Below are 19,857 nucleotides of genomic sequence, written 5' to 3'. Positions count from 1 at the left end.
TGCACATCACATTTCTGTCATTTCAAGTTTCTACTGATATATGTAACACCAAATAGTGATGGGGTAAAAGCTTTGAATCAATCATGACAACTGGTAATGATCCGGACATAGGATATGTAAACCATCTAGTGAAAAAGGATGCAACAGATTTTTCCCCTTGCGTTTTCCTTTCCAATTGTCACTTTCTATCTATCTATCTATATTTTTGTATTGCGCCACCAACCCATAGGCCTCAGGGCGCTCACAAGAGGAGGAAAGGGACAAAAACAACAGAAAACAATATCAGACAAGGAGAACGAAAAGACATGAAAACTGGTGAAATCTAAACCTCATAAAGACCAGCAGAATGAGGAAGAAGATAACGGAGAACTGATTTCAAGTACCGAGAGAACTACGCTAAGAAGACAGAAAAGGACCTATCCTTTATCAAACAGGAAGGTCTTCAATTTCTTTTTGAAGATAGGCAGAGACTCACTATTAGAGAGGTATTTAGGGAGAGCATTCCAGAGAGCTGGAGCCCAAGAGTCAAAGCTAATATCCCCAAATCTTTTCAGGATAGATGGGGGCTGAACCAAGACGGTGTTGCTACTTGAGCGCAAGAAACGGGTGACCGGTTTCTTTTTGATCCTGGTAGCGAGATAGGATGGAGCTTGGCCATGAAGGCATTTAAACACAGTAGTAAGGCCTTTGTGGTGTAAGCGCTGTTTCACAGGGAGCCAATGAAGGCTACGCCTGGCGTCAGAGACGTGCATATTGCGCTTAAGGCCCATTACTGCGCGTGCTGCGTTGTTTTGTATGATCTGCAAGGTTTTGATGTTGGCCTGGGAGGTACCGATCATTAGACTGTTACAATAATCGAGCTTGCAGTTTACAATGGCAGCTGCAATCACAGCAAGGTTCTCTATAGACAGATAAGGACGGATCTGCCATAAAAGTTGAATATAATAATGACACGAGGATTTGAGATAATTGGCCTGACGGGTGAAAGATAGCTGCGGGTCAAAGTAAACTCCTAAGGTCTTTACGGACTGAGATACAGGGATTGTATGTTGGCCAATCAGAAAGTTGTCATATTTTGTGTCAAGTTTCTTCAGATTTTTCTGGGTACCTAAAATCAACAGTTCTGTTTTTGCATTGTTGAGGGCCAGTGAGTTTAGAGCCATCCACTTCTGGATTTCAGTGAAGATTGAGTTGATGTGCTCAGCATCTTTTTGATACTCACCAGTGAGTTTATTAACAACCTGCGTGTCGTCAGCATAATTGGCAAAATAAATGCCTAGGGCTGACAGAAGAGCGCAGAGAAGACGAGAGTAGATGTTAAAGAGAAGAGGCGAAAGACATGAGCCCTGTGGAACACCACATAATAGTAGGGATGCCATGGAGTGAGCATTATCCTTAGTAACTCATGTTCCGTGGTCCCAAAAAAGATTTGAACCAGGCAGAAGCTTCAGGGGAACATTTGCCAATTGTGATTAGTCTATCCGCCAGTAGTTGATGATCGACTAAATCGAACGCAGCGGATAGGTCTAATAATAGTAACAGGGCGGTATGCCCTTTGTCAATAAGGCCAGCAATGTAGGATTTTAAATCTAGCAGTGCAGTCTCGGTCCCATGATTGGGGCGAAACCCTGATTGTTGAGAGGCTAGAATATCATGTTCCTCGACAAATGTTTGGTATTGACAGTAAGCGATTTTATCTATGATTTTCAGCAAAAAGGGAACATTAGTGATTGGGCGATAGTTTCCTGCCTCTGCAGGATCCAGATTTTCCTTCTTAAGCAAAGGAGTGACCCATGCTTCTTTTATGCTTTCGGGGACATATGATTCACTGAAGGATCTGTTAACAAAAGGTAGTAACCCATGGGGCAAGGGTATGAATATGATCTTTAAATAAGGAGGCCGGAAAAACATCTCCCCTACAGGAAGTGGGTTTGAGTTTTACGACGATGTTGATAACTTCGGCTGTAGAAACGGGTTTAAAGGTGAAAACATGAGAATCATTAGGCGAATCCATGTTATCGAAAATGGAGGAGTTATTAGTCAATAATTTGACCTGAGAAATAATATTGTTTTGATGAGTTAGAGTTTTTTTGGTGAAGCTGTTATGGATGTTTTGACACCAAGTACTGTCTGCCGAGGGCATTGAGATGGTAGTACAGCCTTTGAGCTCCTGAAGAATGACAAAGAGCTCTTTGGAGCTAGATTTGGCTTTAGAGATCCTAGAGTTAAGATGCAATTTTTTCGTTGAACGAGTAAGGGAACTCTTTGCTGAAATCTAGCACATCTGCCCACCCAAAATTGCCCTGAGCAACACTCAAACATTTAGACCAATCAGAAAGCCAGAGGGTTGTGTGGTTATTGCCATTTCATCCAATCAAAGTGTGCAGAACATTTCAGCCTTGTGAATGGCCAAATGTATGATTGCGTGAATTCTGCCCAATTGGAGGGGCTGCTTCGCAGGGAAGGTTCGAGCCTGGTTGCCAGTATTGAGTGTGTTATAAAACATTAATTAACTAAATTCCTTACCGCGAATGACAAATTGTCTAATTCGTTATAAATTTCTGCAGTGCTGTGAATGGCATTTGCACACTTTTCTAACCCTGATTCTCATCATGGCGCAGTGAGCATGCTAAATAGCACGACTCGCTGCACCATTTCTTAACGCCCAGGCACCACTGCTATGCTCATGTGGGCCTGGGCTACTTCGCAAATCACGACAGCGCTTTCGCTGTAATTCGCCCGTCTCTAATGGAAACAGGCGGATTGCAGAATCTCGGCAGCACTTTCGTTAAATAACGAGGGAATCGTTATTTAACGAAAATGCTGCCGAGATGAAAACAAAAATGCACGTGCTGTTTGGGTTTGCAGATGGTGACAGGTGGGTCCTGCACTGCATTTGTTTATCTTTGTTTGTAGAAGAGTGCATACTGCCTTCCATAGTAGAACCATGGATGGCAGTATGCACACTTCTGCAATCAAAGATAAACAAATGCAGTACAGGACCCACCTCTCACCAGCTGCACACCAAAACAGATGTGTGCTTCTTGTGGCACTCCTCCTGTACGACACCAGTTTGGTACCGTACTTCGGTGCCAATTTCAGGCAGTTACGAAATTGGAGGAGCACCACAAGAATACCCATGTAAAAGGAGAGATAAGGAAAGTGCTGGTTCCTAGGTCGGTTTTCAGCCCTTCCTAGCAACCGGCACCCTTATTCCGAAAGTGCCACATTCAGGCCCATATTCTCATCCAGGTGTTAAGTACCGAAAAGGACGTTAAAAGGTTTAACGACCTTTTCGGTACTTAAGACCTATTCTGAAGGTGGCGCATTCTTCCGAAGTCGGAAGGAATGCGCCACTTTCGGAATACATGTGGCGGTTGGTAGGATGAATTGGAAACCAACCTAGCAACCACCACATGCATAATCTGGCTTTTTGGAAGGGTATTCTTGTGGCACTCCTCCAGTTTAATATGTGAGCTAAAATAGATGGTACCCTTTTGGTGGCGTTAGACTGGAGGGGTTCCACAAGAAGGCTTGTTTGGTGTAAATCAAAGTGTTCATATACAGCACACGAGTGTATATGAACACTTTCCTATACACCAAAGTAAGCAGCTTCAATATCCTGCAATGTTGAAGCTGCTCACTTTGTGTATAGGAACGTGTTCATACACACCTGTGTTCTCAACAACATATTCGTTATTTTACAAAAATGCTGCTATTTTACAAAAATGCTGCACCATTTTGCATGTCTCAGCAGAGATAAGGTCTATAACTCTGTACAACTCATTATATATTACTCCCAAAGTAAACTTCAATTATTACTTCCGATTAACTTATTTTAAACTATTTCTGTTCGAATCATTTTTCAAGATGGTGGTCAGGGTCTCTGTCTCTAGCTCTTGTCAAAACCTGGCAAAAACACCCTTTATAAAAATGTAAAAAATATTGTAGCAGAAGATAAAAATACACGATAAGAACATCTTATAGCTGATACTAACCTCTGCATGTTTATTCAAAACAGTTTGAGAGTACTTGTCCAAAATATCAAACTCGGCAAGCAATCTTTGAGTCATTTCGTATTTTGTCCTGTTCGGAGAAAGAGAGTAGGTTAAGACTTTTAAAGTTTGCAATGGTCTAATTTTCGATTTTAATATTAAATTTATGAAAACATTTCAGACGTTAAGGATGATTCACAAGTGGGGTGTTCTTGATCATTCCCCAATGTTCTTGTAGAGAACAAACATGTATGCATTTTATATGCTTCTTATATAGTTAAATAATAAAAATAAAAAAAAGGCAGGAATAGTAGGGATCTGTTATTTGGGCTTGAGGATTCTACTTGCATAAAGAAAAAAAAAACATAATTGCAGAATGGCCAAAATCATAAGGCAGAATGGTCCTCTAAATTAGTAAAAATAGACTCATGAAGGCTTCCGAAAAAGCCCCAAATCATCATGACATTTTTCACGTTACTTGTGAAATGCCCCAAAATCACCATGCAATGCCCTGAGAATTAGAATTTAAAGAACATATAGTCAACATTACATTCAATGAGAATGAAATGTCCCAAACTCGCTATGAATGCAAGAAATCCATGAAAATCCAACAAAATCTTGAAGTGATCAGAAACAAACATCCCAACTTCTCACATTACGCATTAGTTCGCCTGATTTCATTTAGGATAGGGTGGGGACACGACAGTCAACTATGGTTCGGAATTTGGCGGGGAGGCAATGATGGCTGGCAAATGCAATCAGGAGGGAGTCAAATCCACATCACCCACTGACCGTCCATTGCTCTGCTACTGGTCCCACAGAGAAAGAGGCTATTAGGGGTGATTGGGCTTTAGCAGCAGGGTTCTGCTCCAGTCCCATTCGACTCTTATACAGAATTGTTCAGGCAAGAAAAAGAGGGATTGTAAAAAACGTTTGCTCATTTCCAAAGCATTTTTTAAATTATGTTGCTTGATAAACCACCTGCCGTTGACTTTTTTACTTGGGCGCTTTATCCTGACTGGCTCCGTGCCTCTTCTTGGTCGCAGTTGGAGTCGCATAGGCTTTACTTGTGTCATCTGTCTTGTAGCGCGTCTCAGTAGAGGTCAGCCCTACAGACATACATTTTAACCGCACTGTCGCTGAAAGTATTTGCCACTGGATTTATCTAACATGAATGTAATTAGCTGCATGACTGCTTACATGTTCGGTAAATTGCGTACCAGCAAGTTTGAATTTGGGACTTCCATTGATAGCCAGGACAAGATTGTGACAAAAGTAGTCAAGAGGTGGCAACTACAGTGGGAGTAGAGGTAACGGGCCAGATGTACAAACTGGCTGAGGGGCAGTGCAGTGCTGTAAAAGCACACATGCACTAGGACCCAGGCCAGAACAGATATAAAATGTGTACATTTATCAGAAGGCAAAGAAGCAACCAAATGAAGCGAAGCCAGTCTGCTTAATATCTTAAACAAGAATGCTTGAGCATGCGTGCCGCATTGCGCCGCAGGAGAAAAGGCATGGATGGACCCCTGTATGGGACAACAGGCAACTGCCCCCAAGTTCACTTTCGTAAAGCAGCCTTTTTGACAAAGTCAGGTGGCTGAACCTGTACCAAGGCATGGCGGAGACTCTGGGACCCCAGAAACATGCATATCTGGGTCTTCCTGTCGCCACAGTGAGCTACCGGGAGCTAGAAGAGGGTGGGAGTTTGACGAATCCTCCTACTAGCCCATGATCCCTCTCTGCACCTTTTGACCATGGCACTAAAGATTATGTCTATGGTGAGATGAGTCTGCCCTCTGCAAGGACCTATGTCTAGGTGTATATGAGATCAAAAGAAGTGGGCCAAAATCATAGTAACCTCTCTGTAATGACGACACCTGGGCAGGACGAGCACGCTATGCTTAGGAGCATCCCTGCATGTGGGGGGACCTTATGTACATATGAATTCTTTATTTCAGGGAAGCCGTAAAACATCCAAACAATGCAAAACCTCAAAATATCTAAAAACAGGTTTAAAATTGTAGCTTAAAATTCATAAATATATATCAAAATTACACAGAAATGATGTCAACACACTGGGAAAGAAAACGAAAAAGTAAAAGGCAATATTACAATTAAATCCTGCAGTTTGCTTCAGCCATATCCACATTTGATTCTGAGGTACAGTACAAAGATATAAAGTGCACTGCCGGACCAAATACATGATCAGAAATTCGCTCAGCAGTAAAGTTACGCTTGGATCAAGCTCTAGATGCACACTAACGTAAAGACAAGGTAAATAAATCTGGCTCCACATAAAGGGGTCGTAAACAAAGTACATGACAATTATTCGAGCTGGAGCAGATAAATTTGCCTGGTGCATACATCGTAATCTTTTGTTCCAGGCAACGGTCATGAATAGAGTCACAGATTTGTCAGTGCAAGTGCCTCCAATATATTACTGATACCTTTGGCGTTCAACAAAGGTTTCTGCCAATAATAAGAATGGATTGGAGTGCGTGGAGCGGACTGGAGTGCGTGGAGCGGACTGGAGCGCGTGGAGCTACGCGACTTACATGGAATGGTTTGGAGTGCATGGAATGTCGAAAGAGCATGTAACCCATCATATCACATCACCACGCTTACTCTCTTCTTTACACCACCATTCAACTAGAAACCAGCGATACTATGGCACCATTCGGTATAGCTGTTCTCATACCAACATCTGCCTCATACTCCCCATCACTCTAACTAAACACTGCTGATTACACACCCCCCAGCCAGGCGTTCTCCTCAGGCCTAATGCAGCCACAATTGGTCTGGATAAATCCTGCCAGAACTAACACATACTCTTGATCTCTCAACCATCACATCTTCCGCTAAGAAGCAGCGATTACACGATTGCCACACCCGCTGCACACACATCCGGTGCTCACACGCACCTTTGACTCCCTCTACTCTCTCTACTGACTTGAACTTCGGTTCCCAAGGGCGTTCAACCTACCAGCACCTTCAGACCATAACAATGGTACATAAGGCGCTATATAAATGCAAAGTAACATAACAATAAGATCTTGGGGATTTACACAGCGGACAAAAGAGAAGGAAGTGCATTAGCGTTTCATCCTCAGATGAACAGTCACAACATTTAGTAGATCAATGGATTGCCCATTTGTGGCTCAGAGCATTAAGTGACAGTATTCCCAGTTGCGCTTCAATCAGAAGAGTGTGCACGCCCACCGCATGTCTGTCGAGATAGGTCTCATAGGCACTTGATAAACAACCCTCACTGGTAGGTACCAATTCATCCATGACCCATGAATCAGTTGCCCACTTCAGTATAGATTTTGCCCGAGTACTACGGCAGCGAGGCTCGAGCCACAGCTCTACTAGATTCTGCTCACATAGCATATTTTTTACAAATTTAAACCAAGATAAATCCCCAGCCCCATGTAATTTAAGGATTTCATATAATGAATCTGCATAGACTTTAAGATGGTCACTGTTCCAGACTTTCAACCAGAACATTTGCGGTTTAATTCCTATCCTATACAGTAACCCAAGTGTCCCTATTTCCATCCAAGTGGAAAGCGAGTGAGCACTGTAAGGTAAGAAAAGGAGCCTTTTCAGGATTTTATTTTCTTCAGTTATTACTGCCGAGGTGACACAATGACCCCCACAGTTCGGTGGCAAAGATGGAGGCTGTCACTGCCTGTGTATTATACACTTTAATTAAACTTAAAAGTGCTCGACCATTGTAGCACAGCTTCACCTCTCCTACACAGTATTGTGCTGCTTTTGGCGATTTGAGGGTTCCAGCTAATGACATTATTGATTCTAATGCCCAGATAATCAAGCTCTTCAACAATGTCCCTCAGGGTGTCATCTATAGTAAATCGCATCTTCGGTGGCTTCTTACCCCTGTGCGGGTGGCAAATTAAAATCTCTGTTTTAGCAATATTTGCTTTAATACCTTTGTCCTGTGCTAGGTTGTTAAAAACAGATCGTTGTCTTACAGGCCACAGTGGTTTTACATATCAAAATTACACTGTATAAAATGGAGTAGCTATTTTTTTCCTGCCCAAGGTCAGGGCATCAGCCTCTAATTCTGAGAGGTTATATATTATATTGTTAGTAAACAGTGTGAACAGTAAAGAAGCCAGAACGCAACCCTGTCACACCCTAACTTCCATATTAAATATGGGCCTCTGAGGTTGAGTAGAAGCACTTTGCACAGAGGCAAAATGATTACTGTAAGGCAACCGGATAACGGTGACAACGGCCAATATAATCTCTAGATGCTCAAGTCTGCACCAGAGTTTTGAAAGCGTTACAATATCGAATGTAGTTTGTAGATCAATAAAAGCAAAATAAATAGTTTGCTCGTTGAGTGATACCAATTTATATAATATGGACAATAATGAAAAAAGTTGATCCATTGTGCTTATTCCTCTCCTGAAACCAGCCTGAAAAGGAGACAGTGGGCCTCATTACAACTCTGGCAGTAGCCGTGCCATTAAAAACAGCACGGCTGCTGCCGGAGTTGCATTTTTTCTGGCACCCACGAATGGGCAAGAACCGGGTCATGCTGAGCACAGTGGACCCGGTAATTGCCCATTTGCGGGTGCCGGAATCAAGGGCCTCCCGATCCTCATTCTGCCCCATAGGGCTGAATGGGGATCGAGACGTCGGATGCACTGGCACATTCAGAGTTGTGCCGGTGCATCCGACGTGCTCTGCTCGCGGGTGCCATTATACCCTCCAGGTAAAACACCCGCGAGCAGAGCTGATAGTATGGTGGTCCGGGAACTACGGTACCGGCATGCTTACTGATACCATAGTTCCTGGACCGACATTCTAGTAATGAGGCCCAGTATCTGGTGGATATTGCATCAATCCTCTAGTCTAACCACCTTTTTGCTGTAATAATGAAACTTTGATTTCTTTACAAGAATATTCAGAGGGCCAGTAACTTGTAGTAAATTCATTGGCTTGACAAACCTCTATACAATAATCACAAACGGTATCCCTTTGTAAAGTGTCCCCAAAATAATCGATCCACTGTTCCTGTATTATAGAATGTTCAAAGATATTGGGCTCTCTAATTTGGCAACTAAGGACTGCCAGAAAAGGTCCTTATTTTTAGATTGAGGTGTCGTAATGAGGGTCTGCCAAGCCAGTTGGGCATGTTCCTTTTTTTTAAAATATATATATTCTTTTTTAAGAATTAGCTACTATTCATGTGATGCCCTTAAAGTGACCAGCCTAGAATTGTCCTTCTCCTTAGCATGTTTCGCTGCCCATAGAAAATCGTTTCTAAAACCAATCTAAATTCTGCAGGTACCATCTGGCTGTGGCTTTCTGAGACCTTGGAGATGACATAAAACAAACCCCCCCCATCTCGGCAACAAATCACGGTCGTGCCACACTCTGGGCCGGCCTAGATTATCACGCTTGCACAATACGCATGAACGTGCTGCTGAAGGGTATGCCGCACACTGTACTAGGAGAAATATATAAATATGTGTTTTAATGCAATATACAGCACACTTTGAGAATAATTGTCCAAAAAGCCAGAGTGTTTGCAATTGTTTTGTAGGGTAACACGAATCCAATGTATGCAAGTCAGCAACGGTGCACAGGAACATTAATGCTTTGCTATTAAAAATGCCATGCCACATTGAAAACATGTCCCACTGGCTGCACAATGTAGACCAGTGTAGACGCGTTATGAAATTACAGTAAAGCATGCCAGGCCACAGTTATACAGACCTAGACTAGATGCACAAAAATGCCAGTCGAAGCAATAACACTCATCAAGAAGAGAGCACACATTGAAGCCCGGGTCTCTGCTGCCTCGAACACCACGGCCAAACTCTTTAAAATCTTCATGGAACTGGTCAATCCTGTTGCGGTCTCCACCTCTCCGGTTCCCTCCCAGGCCCTCTGCATGGCTCTGGCCTCTCACTGCTCAGCTAAAACTCAGGACATCCTGTCCACCATCTCCTCTTCCTCCCCCTCTCTCGACCCCCTTTGGCCAACTACCTCTCCTCCTCCTTTCTCCTCTTTCTCTCTGACAACACCTGACAAGGTTTCTAAGACAAGTCTGATCCATGAAAGTGCCGTCCAAACAGGTGCTCCCCTGCTCCTCCAGAACCATCAAGGGCCATATTGACACCCTTGCTGCACCTTGGCCAATTTCTGTAATCACTCTTTCACCACTGTAACGTTCCCCTCTCCCCTTAAGCACTCCCTCGAGCACCCACCCCTCAAGAAGGGCAAAACTATCGCCCAATCCCCATCACACCTTTCCTGGGAAAGTGCTTGGAAAAAAAGCTGGCAATCTCCCAGCTTACTCTCCACGTTGAATCTGTTGGTTGTCTCCATGACCATAGGTCTAGCTCCAGAGCTGCCAGAGGCATGGAAACATCTCTCCTGAATACCTGTGATGATCTGCTCTCTAACCTTGATTCCAGCATTCCTTCTGTCCTAATCCTCTGTGATCTTTCCTCGACTTTCGACACAGTCAACCACGCCATCCTGATCAATCGACTATGTGAGAACCTGGGCATCACGGATCAGGGTCTGGAGTGGCTGACCACCTTCCTCTTGGACTGCCCCTCCCAGGTCCAACTTGGTCCTTTTTTTTTCCATCACCTCTCCCTCTCTTCCTGGGGCATTCCCCAGGGCTCCATCCTCTCACCCTGGTTTTGCAACCTCTACTTGGCCCCTTTGGCCCACCTGATCTCTACCTTCGCCTCTAACTTTCAGTGTTATGTGAATGGCACTCAGCTTTCCTTCAGGCTCCTCTCATCTCATCTCTTGCTCATTCCTGACTGTCTATCCGTGATTCAGGATTGGTGGACCTCCAACGATATCGACGTTAGTGCCATTAAGATGGAGATCCTTCTCATTGGGACCTCTGCCCCTGCTTTCCCTCTCCCACTCTGGCCACCCACCTTGGGCCCTCTTCCTTCGCCTTCCTGCGAGGCAAAAAAACCTTTTGTGTCATCTTGAGCTCTACTCTCTCTTTCTCTCCTCGCATCTCGGTCGCCGCCAAGAGGTCCCACTACCTACCAGCTGCTCCTCCTCAAAGGGACTCTTCCCTTTCTCACTTTCCCCAAGAAGCTCACTGTCTCCAGAGCCCTGTTTCTCTCTAGGCTGGACTACTGCAACAGCCTCTTTCTCAAGCTACCTTCCGCTACTCTCCGCCCTCTGCAACTTTTCCAGAACAGGACAGCGAGACATGTCCTTGGCCACAAGCCCAGGGATCATATCTCTACAGCCCTGAAATCTCTCCACTGGCTCTCGGTGGTTGCAAGAAAAAAGTTCAAGGCCCTTTGCATTATCCACAAGGCTTCCTGGGGCCGGCCCCGCACTACAACCAACGCTCTCTTCCAAAATACCTTTTTTCTCTAGCCCTTCCACCGGCTAACTCCAACTCTTTAAGGGCTAGATGCTTCTAGAGGCAGAGAGTGGGGGTGGTAGATCTCTCTCCTCTGCAGATGCCTCCCTCTGGAATGGCCTCCCTGCCCCTCTCAAACTTTAGCGGACCACCGGATGTTCGGAAGCAGCTCAAAACCTTCCTCTTCTCCTCTGCTTTTGCTCTCTCCCTCCCCAGCTGACCTACCTGACCTACCTGTCTATTGTACCGACTGGTTGCTTTGCTACACTCAGAGTCTCACCGAGTCCAGGCTCTTTCTTGATCAGTCACCCTTGCACTGCCGATGGCCTACCACGCACTTAGGGACTGTAACTGTAACCATACAGTCCCTTGTTCTCCTTGCACTACCCAGAGCTGCACTGTCCTGGCTGCACATACTCCGAGCATTACAGCCCTGTTTTTCCCGCCCTTCTTCCTTGCACTCCCCACTCCCTTTCCCCTTGCATTTCTCACTCTCGCACTTGCACGATTTGAATGACACAAGACCTAGTAAGATCATTTGTCTTGTCACTCCCTCTATCTTCACTCCATTGCTTGTCGCGCCAAGAATCACTTGTGTACAGGCATGTTATAATAGACTTCTATCATATACTTTTATCACAGATGCTCAAAAAATATACAATGCTGCAGTAAGAAATGGCTAGACTGGCAGCACCCAAATGCCAATCTAGCCAGGTAATTACACTTAGCAGGACTGCTTTATCAGAAATGCGCAGTTAAAAAAAAGTCATACCAAATTGAGGAATAACTAGACTGGCTGCACCAAAATGCCCCTCTAGCCACTAATACCACATATCATGCCTGCTTAGCCTGGACATGGACAACCATTATGATTTATCGCACAATCCCACCACCCACACATGCCCTCTCCCTCCCATGCCCTACCCCAACCTCCAAAATTAGCTCCTTGGCACAGAATTACCTTCATGTCCCTCCACCTTGTCCTAGAGCTTACGTTTGAGGCTCCTCGCCTCATAGGCAAGTACTGGGATGAGAAAGAGTGGGATTCGGAGTAATGAAGGTACAGGTAGCTAAGTCAGGCATTACCTCCATGTACCTCTACCTCATCCCAGTGCGTGTGTATGAGGCAAGGGACAAGGAAGAATAGGGCTAGGAGTAATGACGATTACCAATAAGTAATTAAGGCATTAAACACATGTAGGGTCTTAACAATATTCAGTTGACTGGGCTGCAGCACTCGCCCCCAGTAATTTTGGGCTATGTTGACTCAACTTGGCTGACCTTCAGAGCAGTTGCCGGACAGAACAGGACACCGGTGTTAAACGGCTCCTGGGTTAACAAGGGCCAAGCAGTTACTAACGTAAAGCATTTCACTGTTAGTACCTGCATTCAAATGCCAAATCTTTTAGGCAATTGAAATTGTGATGCGTGTTTAGCACTTTCATGGCAGGGAAGTGATTGGAAGTGTAGAAAGGGAACAGGAGACCGTTCATTCTCACAACAGTTCATAAGTGGGTGCTTTCACACTTAAAGGAGAGAGTTAACTGCTTGTAACATTGAAGCTGCACTAGACTAGTCTCATTAAAATGCGTAAAGAAGTTAGATGCCCCCACACAAAAAAGTTTGCCTCCCTCACCGCCCGTGAAGTTAGCGCCTCCCCCAACATTTGAAGTATCAGCCCCCTGAAATGTAGGTTTTGTTTCGCCCCTGAGCACAAACACCATTCACCATATACACGCATGCACACCAGCCATCCTTACATTCAAGTGTGCACTCTTTCACCATGCAGGCACACCCACGCAGCCACCCATACATTTAAGTGTGCACCCCTTCACCATACACTCACACACACACGTCATGGGGTCGAGGGGAGCCGTATTACTTCAAAAAGAAATTGGGCATCAGTATAAGTTTGCCGGTCCGGTAACAACGGTACCGGTAAGCTTGCCGGTACTGTTACCAGACAGGCAAACTACGAGTTTTGCTCGAGGGTGCCTTCCCGCCGGCACCCGTGAGCAGAGCATTTCGGGTGCACCGGCACCATTCATAATCCGATCTCATTCCCATTTTTTTCCGCCGCCCACAAATGGGCAATTACCAGGTCCGGCGGGGCCGTAATGACCCGGTAATTGCCCATTCGCGGATGCTGGAAAAAAGCGCAAGTTTGGCAGCAGCCTCTCGGTTTTACCGGCAAGGCTACAGCCAAACTTGTTATGAGGCTGATTGTTTCTTTTTGAAGTCACTCTGACTTCATAAAGACATTTCTGTTACAGAAATAATTTCTTTATGAAGGCAAAGTGATTTAAAAAAGAAATAAAAAAACAAAGATTTAGAAACAAATATTTTTTTTCATTTTATTTTCAAGTGGGGCCCCCTCCCAGAACATGTGCTAGCGGGGCCCCCCGCCCCGCACCGCGGGGTGTGTGGGGGCCCCTTTTACTCCAGTGCCACCAGGCTCTTAGTTCAATGTAAATATAGGGTGTCATTACAAGTTTGCCGGTAAAAGAAAAGAAAAAAAGGAAATAAAATATATATAAAATCGGAATGAATGGTATGCCCGTGCTACTGTGTCCGTGTGGCACTGCTGACGGAATCAACGGTTGATTCCGAGTCAGCATGCACGTGCATTCCGGTAGGCCAGAAACAGTAGCGCCGGCATGCCGGTAACACCATCTAACAGCCCCAGAAAACTCCATAATGGCATCCTCGCTGACGCTCACTCCAATTCCGGCTCCGCGCACACGGACCTACCAGCACTGCTGTTACCGGTACCAGTATTACCGTGACTGGAAAATATGTCATTGCCGGAACAGGTAATGCATCAGCGGCCATTAAAAACACAATCCATTGCAATTGTCAATGTACAGAAGTCAGATGCATATTCAGAGCACTGAATAACTTACGTAGACATGTCCTCAAGGCAACCTGCCGCACGGAGGTGCAAGCCAAGATTCAGTGAAGCCGAACTGAACATGTTGGTGGACACGCTGGTCGAGAACTCTGCAGACGTCTTCTGCAATGACCTACGGCGCCAAACCCAATTGAGGAAGAAGGCCATCTGGGAGGAGGTTGCCTGGAAGGTGTCAGCGGTTGGGACAACCCCCAGACAGTTAGGGATTGCCACAAGAGGTGGGACGATCTACATCTACGGGTGCGGAACCTCCTTGTCGCACAGGACGCCCAGGGCACGGCCATAAGAGGGGGACCACCATCACCAATAAAACTGCAGGGATGGGAGGAAACCTGTAGCAGCATAATGCACATGGAGTCGATCGAGGGAGCTGGAGATGCCGAGGCTGGAGATGTCACATCCAATGAGGCCGAGGAGTCCGCATAAGCCCAATGTCATATCACACACATTGTAGACCCAATGCTAATGGGTAGGCCACATGTCAAGTATGTTGTACCCGAGGCCTGTATAGCCCTGCTGGCAGTCCACCCACTGTCAACCTTGTTGCACACATCCACATCTAATCTGCTTGCAACCCACATCCATACACCACTCACACATCACAAAGGTCCCCTGTATTTCCTCCACAAGTTGCACTTGCAGGCACCCTGACTCACATCCCTGTGACATTGTACAACTGCTGTCATCACTGCCGTGCTGCCACATGGCCAAAGTTACATCAGTGTCATGTTCCTCCACCACCAGCAGATGACAAGATGCACACATCAATGATACATGTGGCACAGTTGTCCCACCCATCATGTCCCATCCCGCTAAATCACCATCAACGCAGCAACTGCCATAGGCAGCAGGCCCATGTGAAACACATCTGTGTCACAATCAGACACAACACCATGTCATACAGCTTGTGTGGCACACCCATTACACCCAAACCGGGAAACACCAGTACCTCAGGCAACAGCCACTGCTCACACCAAGTCTGCACACCACACATGCACCCACACAGCATCTTGACACATGCATGTGTGCACCATGCCATGGCCACCACCATGTCCATGACAATGCACATATATTGGAAAGTACTAGCATTTATGTCTGTCTGATGAATCCACACCCATCACTGATGCCCTGCCTTTCTGTCCCACACAGACACATCATCTGGCAATGATGGCAAAAAGGCAAACATATCCAGGGACACCAGGGCACGGCCCGCCACCGGACAACCACCACCTCCACCATGCAATGCATCCACCGAGAGACGGGAGCGAGAAAATACTCCTGCCGCCCAGCCACCCCTCCAGCAGGAGGCACCTGCCACCAAGCCACACCTCCAGCAGGAGGAACTTGCACCCCTTCCGCAAGGGGGTGGACCCGACTACATTGGGGCCAACAGTGGAGTCGACAATATACTCAGCGACCAGAGCAATGCGGATGCTGCTGTATTCAGTCCCGTGGGCCCATGGAGCCCCTAACCCAGACAACCACCACCCCTATGCAATGTACGCGACATCGAGGGCCGCCTCTCTAGGATAGAGGAATGACAGCAAGCCATGCACACAATGGTGCAACAATACCTGTCTGAGGCCCAGCTCATGTGGCAGACACTTCAGGACACCTCCAGGAACACTGCACGGATGCTGGGCAAATCCACAGAAGGGGTTTACCATCTGGCACAGCGTGTGAGGGAGGGGAATAGATCAATTTCAACCCTGGTGGAGTCCATAGCCGTGTTGGTGCAGGCAACTGCGGAACAACTGCACACAACCTTGCCACTGGCTCCATCATCAAGTACCCCACAAGTTCCCTACCAAGTAGCCCAAGGTGTAGATCGCAGTGGTTAACTCGCCATGCAAAAGGGCAATCCCCTCTGCCTAAAAGGGGACGTAAATAGGACACAGTTTGGGTGTGTGTGGGGATGGAGTGTGTGATAGTTGGGGAGGGCGTGGGGGATAGTCAGGGAGGGGGTGTGGGGATAGTCAGTGAGGGGCTGTGGGGAGGGATAGTTGGGTGTGTTTGTAGAGGTAGTTAAGGCCTAGCACAAATGTAAATAGTATTTTTTCACAATATATTTGGTGTTGAAAAGAAAACATGACTGGACATCGATCTTTCAGTGCGAGTGCATCTATTAATGTACAGTGCCCAGTGCCCAGTGTGATCCATGTTCAGTGCTCGATGTGCAGTCCCCAATGTGCTTGATGCCCAGTGCTGTGTTTGTGATCGGTGCTCAAAAATAGTGGTGTACAAGTTCTCCACGTGTGGCATGTCCAACATTGCCATTGCGGCGCTGTGCATCATCCTCCTCCTCCTCCTCCTCCCGATCAGTCTCGTCCTCAGCCTCTGGTGGCAGCATGTCCATGTCGGGAAGTAGGTAGGGGGACGTTGCGCCGGATGCACATGTTGTGCAACATGGCACATACGAGCACAATTTTGCCCACCTTCTCAGGGCTGTACATGAGGGCTCCCCCCCGATCTGCTGAGGAAGCAGAACCTGGCCTTCAACAGGCCAAAAGTCTGCTCAATGGTGCAGCAAGTGCATACATGGGCATGGTTGTACGCCCGTTGATGCCGGTTGTGGGATTGCCTGACGGGGGTCATTAGCCATGGCATCAGGGGATACCCAGCATTACCTGCGAGCAACAGAAAGCGTACATGTCAATTTCCTGGTCATTTCATGTTGGCACAGGCTGTATAGTGTTCATTTGAGAAGACTAACATGCACAGGCAAAAATACGTTTATATAGCATATGTTCTTTTTCATGTAGTCGAAGGGGATTTTGTCAGGATGGGTGCGGGGGGTGTGTTGTTCAGTTGCTTTCACATGGACCATTCAGACTACATGAGCTCTAAGAATTACTGTACAACTGACACAAATGGATGTAAATGTCATTGATGTGTAACAAATGAAAATCAACTATCTGTCCCTGAACAACGGTACTTTTTGCATTGAAATGATTTGCATTGCGGATTTAGTGGTAGTAACAGTATGCAGTCTTTATTAGCAATCCTTCATATAGACATGCTTTTATATCATAACCCATATGACAAAAACACATACTGATAAAACGTGTGTGTGAGGGGTAAAGAGTTCAATAATTGCAATAAGGGTGGGGCAGTGTATTTAGGGAAGGGAAACGCTGAATTGGGCGACGCCGCCACCTTAGAATCATGTATTAGTGGCAGTTAAGTATTTTCTCAATTTGGAAGATTTGGTCTAAAAGCATTCAATTTAAAGGTGTTCCTTATGGAGAAATGACACGGGTAACAGGCAGTGTAACTGTAAAATGTGTGCACAGTCAAAAATAATTTTTGTGCAGCAGCTTCTGGCTTCTCTGGCTGAGCATCAGGACTTGTGGGTTTCCTGGACTGTGTTTTTGCTTGTCATTGTCACTATGGTGTGGTGCATTCTGGTACATGTGGTTTTGTCTTATTGCTGGACCAAACAGACGTTGTTATGTGTATGCACTGTATTTATTACATACATGGAGACACAGCTGTCAAGGTATTGCGCTCTGGCATGCTACTACTGTGTTGCACCTACACACTTCACATTTCATGCCCTCACAACGCTGAGTAGGGTCATGTCCCCTTCAATGTGTGAGGTTTATTATTGTGCAGATTGTGGGTAATAAGGTTCCTTACTCTTATTCCTCATCTACCTTTGCCTTTTAATGACCAATCCGGCCTCTGTGCTCTTTCACAGAGGTTTGGTAAAGGTTACAGGAAATTGCAGTAGGAGTAATGATGGATCAATGCATGCAATGTGCACATCCATTGGTTATGCATCTCATACTGGGCCATATTGCGACAGTGCACATGGCCTTGTACTTACTCACCCAACAGCCAGGTTTGCTATGCTGATTACTGCCCCCCCCCCCAATTCAACAGTCCACATGGCCCCAGCAGCCAGGTTTGCTATGCGGATTACTGCCCCCACCAATTCAACAGTCCACATGGCCTTGTAGTTACTCACCCTGCAGCCAGGTTTGCTATGCTGATTACTGCCCCCCACCCCCACCCCCAATTCAACAGTCCACATGGCCCCAGCAGCCAGGTTTGCTATGCGGATTACTGCCCCCACCAATTCAACAGTCCACATGGCCTTGTAGTTACTCACCCTGCAGCCAGGTTTGCTATGCTGATTACTGCCCCCCACCCCCACCCCCAATTCAACAGTCCACATGGCCCCAGCAGCCAGGTTTGCTATGCGGATTACTGCCCCCACCAATTCAACAGTCAACATGGCCTTGTAGTTCTCACCCTGCAGCCAGGTTTGATACGTCGATTACTGACCCCCCCCCTCACCCAATTCAACAGTCCACATGGCCTTGTAGTTCGATTCACCCAGCAGCCAGGTACGATTTAGTGCCATGTAGAGGGGCAGCGTAGAGTTCCTCAGCACCATGAGTCATGTCTAGAGCCAGGGACTCTTGCACAGAAATGTGTGATGAGGTGGCAGGCATCACACACCACGTGTACGTTGAGGGAATGGTACAGCTTCCTGTTGTGGTACACCATCTCCACAACATTGGTACACTCTCCACAACATGCCCGACTACCAGCTCCACATGTGTGCAGTCGACTGCACCAATTACATTAGGCATGCCTGCAAGTGCATGGAATGCTACTTTTGTGGCATTCACTTCCTCCTCAGTGAATGGTAAGCTGATGTGGTCACGTACATGTGACAGTGCATCTAGCACCTGGAAGAGCACACAGGAGAAACAGGGTTGGGCAATACCATGCAGCTGCCCACTGTGTGCTGATATGTGCCTGTGGCAAGGAAGTGGAGCACAGACAAAGGGGGATGACTGTCTGGATATTTATGAGGCTCACCAGGTCATCATGTATCAGGTCCACTATAGTGGTGGTGGTGTGCCTGTCTAGCTAGTACAGGGTGTGGATCTGACCAGGGGTGAGAATTAATGGGGGGCCCCTAGGCGAGGCATTGGTGGCTGCCTGCGGGGTACAGCCTGCTGCGCATTGGGGATTTGCTGGCCCATGATGGCCTTCCTTCACCTCATGCGCCTCAGCTGCATCCTCTGCTTCACTGCCTCTTCAATCAGTAACTCTGCAGGCATGTCCTCCAGCTCCAGTTCTGCTAGTGCTAATGGTAGCATTGTGGGTTTTGGAAGGGGTGTGGGAGTGGTCCTTTTGTGCTGTGGCACAGTCCATTGGGTCCCCCTGTGCTGATTTTGAGCACCTGTGGCATTTTTCTACACACCAGAATCCACTTAACGCCTGGTCTATGATGCCAGCATCATTTTCACGTTGTTACCGGCATGTCCATGCCGGTGGTTGCGTGTCCGTGCATCTCCGAATGTGGACTTACTTACGCCATGCCAGTATCACTTGCATGGCTGCCGCGTATCTCCGCAGATACCGGCAATGGTGTTGCCGGCATGGTGGGTCCCGGACGATACTGGCGTTACTGGCGTTGCTACTTGGACTACACTGGTCCGGAAAAAGATGCCGGTACGATATACCGGCAACGCTATTTCCAGACCGGCATACTTGTAATGAGGTCGATACTCTCTGAGGACATTTTGGTGATGCAGTGTAAAGTT

The 19,857-nt window shown here is 46.5% G+C and overlaps 1 protein-coding gene across 1 annotated transcript in view; it reads right to left on the bottom strand.

Annotated features, from left to right (window-relative positions):
* Window positions 1-19,857, bottom strand: part of C1QH1orf141 (chromosome 1q C1orf141 homolog) — a 436,963-nt gene that overhangs the window by 368,741 nt on the left and 48,365 nt on the right. Inside the window, exon 2 of the mRNA XM_069641945.1 lies at window positions 3,999-4,086. Within this exon, the coding sequence (XP_069498046.1) occupies window positions 3,999-4,073 (75 nt within the window). The 5' untranslated portion in view covers window positions 4,074-4,086. The remainder of the gene's footprint in view (window positions 1-3,998; window positions 4,087-19,857) is intronic.

This window comes from Ambystoma mexicanum, chromosome 1q (genome assembly GCF_040938575.1).
Source record: "Ambystoma mexicanum isolate Mex_15411 chromosome 1q, UKY_AmexF1_1, whole genome shotgun sequence".
In the NCBI taxonomy this organism is placed as follows: domain Eukaryota; kingdom Metazoa; phylum Chordata; class Amphibia; order Caudata; family Ambystomatidae; genus Ambystoma; species Ambystoma mexicanum.
This window is presented reverse-complemented; position numbering and strand designations above follow the sequence as displayed.